At 35.0% G+C, this 8,947-nt stretch overlaps 1 protein-coding gene across 1 annotated transcript; it reads right to left on the bottom strand.

Annotated features, from left to right (window-relative positions):
• Positions 1-8,121: 8,121 nt before the first annotated feature.
• LOC118483921 lies at positions 8,122-8,725 on the bottom strand. The gene is made up of 2 exons (XM_035979697.1): positions 8,578-8,725; positions 8,122-8,471 (listed from the first exon to the last, which is right to left on the bottom strand). The coding sequence occupies exons 1-2, from the start codon at positions 8,680-8,682 to the stop codon at positions 8,220-8,222; spliced, it is 357 nt and encodes a 118-aa protein (XP_035835590.1). The 5' UTR covers positions 8,683-8,725; the 3' UTR covers positions 8,122-8,219.
• Between the last annotated feature and the right edge of the window lie 222 nt (positions 8,726-8,947).

The following is an 8,947-nucleotide window of genomic DNA, read 5'->3' as shown; positions in this document are numbered from 1 at the left end:
GTATAAGTCCCACAGCCCCTTCAGTGCCACTGAAGGTCTGTGGCTTGCAATCCATGAAAGTTTTAAAAGTGCAGACCGGTGGGTGAGGCTGGTTTTGTGGCGCCGGCTGACCTATTAACGAAAGAAAATAAACCAACAAGTAAGACTCAAGTTCACGATTCAAAGGGAAGAATGTCTGGTACATGTCATACCAGCCTGATAAGCTGCCAAGGCTGCAGCCACCTGGGCATTGAGTAATGCCTCTAGCTCAGCTTGAGTCATATGAATTTCGCCTTGTCCGTCACCACGGCCTCCACCACGTCCACCGCGTCCACCACGACGACCTCCACCACGTCCGTTCATGATTCTATAAGTATGGAAAGAGGTAACAAATTAACAGACCATTGCAGGCGAGTGTCAAGTATTGCTATAGCATTCACAGTTTTCGAGGTTCTAATACAACATTGACTAACAACGCGGGATTCCTTTTTCACACTAGTCGAGATTTACTGGGACTCACATGCACCTCACGTTGTTATTATGTGTGCACCCATAATAATAACCTGATTTGCATGCTTATCTCAGTTCCTCCCTACTCATGTTAGAAGGTTCCCCTAATTCATACAGTACGACCGTCAATATCACAACATAGCGCATGCAAACACAAGTAGAGTCCTACTCTTAAAACACGTAGTATAGACAGGTAGCATAGCAATTCATATCGTAACATCATATGTGCGTTCGAGTGTGATACCAATCATGAGTATATACTAACTATGCCCTACAATAGTAAACAAGAGACGAACCTTGCTGCCTGGAGCTGAGTGTCATGGTCCATGTCGTATCGGTATGTCGTATCAGTTCAGTTATAGTCTGGTTTTATAAAACATTTTTTAAAACCAATTCACTATAACCAGTGGCTCTGATACCAAACTGTCACACCCCCAAAATTACCACCTAGGGAGTGTCCCTGTTAGGCGTGTGACGACTAGCAATGAGCCACCAATTACATTGAATCACAAGTTTGAAATAAAACTTCGTTATTTAAAGATACTAAAATCCCAACATACGTTATTCAAAACCATACGTTTAGCGGAAGCGTTAATGTAGCGTAATATAAACGTTATCCAAACAAACATAGTAAATAAAAGTCTGATAATATATCCCTCGAGCAACCATGACCACTCGCGCCCTCCAGCCAGCAAGTTCCTGCTTTCAAAGTACCTAAGGACCTGCGAGCATGTAACACACGTATCAGACAAAGCTGGCGAGTTCACTGTTTTAGAAAACGTTTGTTACCCGGTGTATGTAAAACAGTTTAGTACCCAAAGCAAGTAATATTGTTAATATCTCATTTCCAAACACGGACGGCTCACGGACTGCCCTTCCCACGTACTCCTATCTAGTACTGGGCCAGACTGGGTCATTAGTTCACCTCCGTCCTCTACAGGCACGGGGTGAGGGTGCCAAACCTAAGTAGCGCTACTAACTAATACCCGATGAGGGACTTACAAAAGATGATAGGTGAGATCATTAACCAATATACCCGTTTCTTTTACCCAAAACTTTATCCCCCATGGAATACCCACTGACTGTCCCCAACCACTGGGACGCATGCTCGAATGTAGTGAACTCACCTGGGATTGCTCGGTAGAATTTAATTATTCGTTTAACCACGGTGATTTACCAAGCCCTAAGATATTTACACATAACAGTCAGTTGACATACGAGCACAACACGTATCAATTCTCATTTCATCATCAGTTAGTACACGAATACAATTGTTCACATACATCACTAGGCATGGTTTACTAATTAATCAAGCACAGAGTTCATCATTCAATGTATGTTCATAACTCCTTAATATCTTTCGGTTACACCTATCTTTCAATCACAGGTATCTTTCGACCAACAGTTATCCTTCGGTTCACAGTTATCATTCGACACATTAGTCACCTTTCGACATACTCATCTTTCGGTCAACACAGTTATGTTTCGGTACACTTATCTTTCGATCACGACAAATATGTTTCGAATTAAGTGTTATGTTTCGACTATGCTAGTTATCCTTCGACCTCAACAGTTATCTTTCGGTTCATGTGTCATATCAGTTATGCTGTTCCCATAATTTACGCCGAATTTGTTACAATCCCCCATTAACTCGATTGACCCATTCAACCGTTTCCTTAGTTACAGTTTTCAAGTAACACATTATTGACAAACCAATTAGTAACATATGGATCAAACAAGGCTGGTTTCATCTATCCCCTAAGAACCCTAATTCAATTTAACATGAATCAATATCCTCAAATTCTTGAATAACCACATGGACTTAACAACATGAAATCGATTTATGAATCATCAACAACAATCAATCATCACATCCGATTCGGCCAGAATATTATCATATGGCTATTATCTAGAACGTATGCCATGGCAGTCGATTTAACATCATAACAATCATTTCCGTTTCATTAACATACCGATTTCTCAACAGAAATATCTAACAATAAAAATCCCTACGTTACACATTCATTTGCTATTTCGTTGATCATCCTAACACATGGACAAGATTCACAAACAATGAACGACATAGTAAGGATTCACTAACCGGGATCTTGATTACAGAATAAGACTTTCGAGCAGGGGGTTTTGCTTGCTATGCCGTCGCTCACACACACACACAATGGAACTTAAGAGTTTTTAGAAGTTAACCTAATCGACCCACATGCATTTACGTATATATAACGTATCACAGGAATGGGCCAGGCCCATTAGAAAGACCGGGCCGAAAGATGGCCGAAAGATCTGGATTCCAGTCGAAGGATTCTATCTCTGCTCGAAGGATAGAGTTTGAAAGTTGTGGTGATCCTTCGAAGGTTGGATCCTTCGGTCGAAAGATCTTTAGTTGAAGGATGTCTTGGTCGAAGGATCATTTACAGGTTGCAACATATTCTACTAGCACAATGATTTTACAAGATTCCAAGTATATGAAAATACGACAAAGGAGTCGGAAAATAGAATAATACTAACCTCAAGAAGTCGGGTTGTCACATCATCCCCAACTTGAAAGAAATTTCGTCCCGAAATTTAGCAAATAGGTACGAGAGAGTGAAGTGACAATTCAAGATCGTTGCGGATTTTCCTCAGGTGTTACAGGAGCAGTAGTTCAAACATTGATGAGATAAACGATTTTGCCAAATGGCTTCTTGAAATTGGTGAAGGCAATATTGGTGATGGTAACGATGGCGATTCAACTATAGAAATACCAAAGGATCTTTTAATCACCGATTCCACTGATCCAATTCAAAGCTTGATTGACTTTGTGTATCCATCAGTTCTTAACCGTTTTAAAGATCGTGAATACTTTTCTGAAAGAGCCATACTTGCTCCAAAAAATGAGGTTGTACATGGTATCAATGATCATTTGCTTGCATTATTTCCCGGTGAAGAAGTAGAGTATCTTAGCTCAGATACTCTATGCCCAACTGAGGAAATTAATGATCCATTACACCAAGATCTGTATAATCCTGATGTGTTAAATAGTTTGATAGTTTCTGGCTTACCCAATCATAGATTGGTGTTAAAGTTGGGTGTCCCAGTCATGCTTTTGAGGAACATTGATCAGCAGAATGGGTTATGCAATGGTACACGTCTTCAGATCACGCGTCTTGGAAAACGTGTTATCGAGGCTGAGATACTATCTGGAGGTAATGTTGGTTCAAGAACTTACATTCCCAGAATTAGCATGATACCTTCAAACAAGAAAATACCTTTTAAATTTCAACGAAGGCAGTTTCCCATAACCGTCTGTTTTGCCATGACTATTAACAAAAGTCAAGGGCAGTCTCTTTCCAGAGTTGGTCTGTACCTAAGAGACCCTGTTTTCTCACATGGTCAGCTTTATGTTGCGTTGTCGAGAGTAAAGACAAGAGATGGCGTGAAGCTTTTAATATCTGACAAAGATGGAAGTCCAACAAATAAAACTAAAAATGTTGTTTACAAAGAAATATTTGGAAAGTTATAGTTGAATTTTGAAAGTATACTTTCAAGTTGTAAATTTTGTAATTTAATTATAACTTTAATACTTTATATTATTATAGATATTCATTCCTTTTTATAAAGTTGTAATTATAAATCAAGATATTTTATTTAACGTACATTATTTTTTGTTTAAAGCATTTGTAAAATATTTTTGAAATACTAATGATATAATTGATATACGCATGTTAAATTATAACTTTAAAGTATCTTATTATTTTACGTATTATATTCCACTTAGACTTACTATGTATGTGTAACTGTTGGATTTTATTAAGGGGTCAATGTGTAAATGTTTAATATTCCGTTGCATTATAACCTTCCATGAATGCCGTTATTAACGATTGTAAGTGTTGTTGTTTTAATTTTTGTACTAAAACATAGTACATTTAAAAAATAATTCAATATATTAATTAATTTATGTTTTTCCAATTTTGAGTGGCAATGAGAGGCAACGAGATGCATTCAGCGGCGTTTGTTTTCGTCCCTGTTTTCTTTTTCATTGTCATAAGGAAAATTGAAGTTTCCATCTTTCTCTCAAAGGTTATCAAATCTGTCTACCATATATCCGATTTTCCATATCTCTTTACAATCATCACCCAAAATATGAACCCTAGATGTTTAAACCCTAGATGTATAAATCCATACCTGTTCTTCAAGTTTTTTCACATCGATTCGGTCGTTAATCGATTAATCAATCAATATCTTTTTCTTCACGACGAATTGGCAGTCAATCGAATTGTGAAGGTTTATTTTAAGGTACGATTGTTGAATATGTATGCATGTTTATCTGTTCTTTAATCTGTAGCAAAATTTAGGGGTTTTTGTGAGTATGTTATTGATTGAATAGCCGATTTTGTATCGATTTGCAATGAATATAGTTAGTAAACATATGAATGTTTTCTTAAGTTTCTTATATGTAACAATTTTTATTTTTCTGATCCTCTTTTTTGTTTTAGGTTTACTTTATGTTCATTAAGAACTGCGAATTTGTGAGTAAAAAACTGCAGGGCTTTTTTTTAATATGTTTAATGATGATTCTGTTATTATGTAAGTATTATATGCAAATTAGACCTGCAGATGTTAGATTATGTTTAATGATTTTGTTTTCTTAAGTTTCTTATCTGTAACAATTTTTATTTTTCTGATCCTCTTTTTTGTTTTAGGTTTACTTTATGTTCATTAAGAACTGCGAATTAGTGAGTAAAAAACTGTAGGGCATTTTTTTTAATATGTTTAATGATGATTCTGTTTTTATGTAACTATTATATGCAAATTAGAGCTGCAGATGTTAGATTATGTTTAATGATTCTGTTTCATACTGATTGAGTAGTCTACAACTTTAAAATTGTTCTTTATTATTGTTTGTTCCATATGCACTTACTACAACTCAAGTTTACATGATGGATTCAACCTGTAATCGCTTGAAATTATTAATGTTTGCTACATATGCACTTACTAGGACTCAAGTTTAGATGATAGCTTGAAATTGTCACAGCTTTAAATTATTACTGTTTGATACATATGCACTTACTAGAAGTCAAGTTTACATCAAAAGATTGAAATTGTAATAGCTTGAAATTATGAATGTAAACATGTTTGAAATTGCTTTTTATAATGTAAGTTGGTTTTACTTGCTCGCTTTGTTATTGTATTGTTTATACAGTCATGGCTCCAGCGTTTGTGAAGATTATTTATGATGCTTCACCGTCATCTATGGTAAAATTTTTATTTAAATTTATTCGTATTACTTTTTTTTTCCGACAACTTATTTTTCTTAAATATTACAGCCGTTGCCTGCTTTTTACAATGATGCCGTTCGAAACTTTGGCTTTCCTGTTGGGCATGTCAGGTTGAGTACAGGTTCTCAACTCTGGTATGTTTACATCAAAGCGACGACTAACGGATGCTTTATCACTGATGGATGGTCAAACGTTTTTTCGGATCTTAGAATTGAAAAGACAGATTTTATTTTTTTTGAGGTCCTTTCTGCAAACGCATTTCATATATACCATTTCAAGATTGACCCTGATTTGAATGTGAAGGATAGTTTTTACCATGTAATGATGTTTCCTGAAGCGAAAAATTTGGTATGTTTTTCAAAATCTTACACCACTGTGTTATGTTTATTATATATTTTTTCAGGTTTATGTTACAAAAATATTTGACATATTTTATAATTGTTTGCAGTGGTTGCCAAAAAAATTCATGGAACATAATTTCAATTATGATATTCTCGAAAATAATGTCACGATTCGTTATGCTCCTAATCAAGAAAGGACTGTAAGGATAAAAAAGTTATGGGATATTCATTACTACATCCTTGACTTCTCACAGATTTCAAGTGATTTGTCGTTGGTTAAGTGGGATTTTCTTGTGTTTCATAGAGTTGAAACTTACACATTTAATCTCATAGTTTTCCGTCTACTCGGTGATGGTTCTTTAGTTGCTGAAATTGGAATTCCACTGCCTGAACTAATACCGATACCTGAACCAGAGTATCAAGCAGAAAATGATATTGAAGTCGGTGATCAACATAGCCAGACTGAGGATCAAATTCCGATTGAAGATATTAATTATGACAATGATGTTAATGTTGATAATCAAGTATATGATGATGAAGAGCTGCCTGTTCACGGAAACCCGCCTCTACCCGTCAACGATGTATATGAGATTGAGTGGGTCCTTACTTATCGATTTGTAAGTCAGTGGTACTCTAACATAAGTTGATTTTACTGCTTAACTTTATTTATTGTCACTGATACGTATTTTTTCTTCAACTTGATGTAGCGTTTCCCACAGCGTTTTGTTGAGAATGTGCCGTTAGATAATGTTAAAGCGATGAACGTTCAGACTATGAATGGTGTTTCTGTTGTTTTGGAAATTCGTTCCGAGCGTTCACGTGGAGCTCCAAGGTATGCTTTCAGAGGCTGGGAGAGATTTATGCGTCAAGTTGGTCTGCTTAGTGGTCGTGCGTATGTGCTTCGTTACGAAAGGAACAATGGAGTTTTGGTAATTTCGGAGGTCATACCTCACATCTTTTAAAAACACTAGATAGTCTAAGATGAAGTATCATCCTTTTTATTTATTTCCATATTACTGTGTCTTTTAACTTAATTTCTTCTACGTACTACTTTTTGATGGATGTTAAATTACTTTTTTCAACACTATATCGTTTGATTGAGTATGAATAAACAATGTTTTAATTTTTTTTAATTTTCACATGTGTTTGGTTTGAAATCCAATGATTTGTCTTGGTTGTTTACCATATTATAATCACGTTTCATATTGTTGATGTTTACTTACATATGTTTTTTATTTAGTATTTATAATGTATAGATGCTTCCTATATACAATTGTAATGTCGTATGTTTTTAGTTATTTTCTACTTGTTATTATGTTATAAAGGATGCCTCCTTTGTTATCAGTTGTTTTTGTATAAGATCATAACATTTATATCAACTATCATATGTATTGACTATTGCAATTTTTATGGGTAACAAGCTTACATTGAACATAAATTTGGTTTGAGAATTTTGTGGATTTAAGTAAGTTTTTCTTAGTCTTTTAGTAAATTCATTTACTAAGTACTATCTTCCATCTGATATTATTACAAGCGGTGATATCTATCTGATTATTTGTTAATCTTCTTTTAGGCGATTGACAACATATATATATATATGTATATACATTATACATCTATATGTAAAACTAATTTATTTAATTAACCTTTATAGATCTAACATTCATTCAATGGTTCTTAACTTTTAGAGTTTCTACTCCGAAAACCATGCAAAATGAGGCAAAAGATAGACGTAGAAAACGAAAATTATACTTGGATTCTCGGATATCTCATAATCTGCATGTACCTTCAACTTGTGCAACCAACATGTTGTCAAGTAGTATTGCAACAAGTAACAATACTGATAATCGTAAAATGACGTCCTATTTTGTACATGAGTATTCAAATTTAATAAGTATTCAAACAAGTAACATATACCAAAATATTTAAACATTTAACATAAACCAAAATATTGTCAAGTACTATTCCATTCCAACATCTAACATAAACCAAAATATTTAAACAGGTTCTACAAAAACCATTGCTACTTACTTATCTACTTATTGCGAAAACCGTTTTTTAGCCAAAATTACCATATAAAATGGTTGAACGGTTTTCATCTATGGTACTAACCCCATTATTCTTTGATTACATCCCTAACAAAGAGTGTAGGCATATCCTCATACCACTCTAAAACGCAAAGATAACCCTGCTTGATGTTGTTTTCACGAACCCATGCTGACCATCCCAATACAGTAAACCTGTTTTTCTTTTTTCCTCTTTTTGGTTCAGCCGAGACGTTCAAAGTGGTTTCGACACCACGCCTTTGAATGGTCACCGTACGGCAGTGATCGATTCCCATGGCTTTTGCGACCTTTACCGATATCCGCTAAAAATGCCCAAAAAGTATTCAGACGCTAATGATAAAGAGAATAATGACACCATAGAACACCAACAGTTAAGTTAGTATACAAATAATCTAAGTAAATACTTACAAAACGTGAACAAGAGGACGGCATCCAAATGATATTTGGTTCTGGTGCGTCCCAGTCAATTGATTCCGAAGTGAAAGGTTCTTCTGAGTCCGAATCTGTTAGCATGATCACTTCCTTTTCTTTCTTTTGTTTGTTTCGCGCATTTGAAGCACTCGCCATTGACTACATATGATTATTTTGATAAATACTAGATGTTTATTATCACAGTACATTTCGATTTAGGAAAAACCCCGAATTTGAGATCGCCAATATGTAACTCTGATTCAATATTCACAAATCTGAAATTGAATCTGGAGTTCTAAAACCTCTACACTAACACAAATCTTACATTATTCATAAACAACACCATGTAAATACATGATGAACCGGT

The sequence above is a fragment of the Helianthus annuus genome, chromosome 11 (genome assembly GCF_002127325.2).
Source record: "Helianthus annuus cultivar XRQ/B chromosome 11, HanXRQr2.0-SUNRISE, whole genome shotgun sequence".
NCBI lineage: Eukaryota > Viridiplantae > Streptophyta > Magnoliopsida > Asterales > Asteraceae > Helianthus > Helianthus annuus.
This window is presented reverse-complemented; position numbering and strand designations above follow the sequence as displayed.

Bases quoted from the DNA above. Each gene is read 5' to 3' on its own strand.
- LOC118483921 (XM_035979697.1), bottom strand. From the start codon at position 8,682: ATGCTAACAGATTCGGACTCAGAAGAACCTTTCACTTCGGAATCAATT. The intron at 8,472-8,577 runs GTAAGTATTTAC...GGGCATTTTTAG, and splicing joins CGTCCTCTTGTTCACGTTTT to CGGATATCGGTAAAGGTCGC.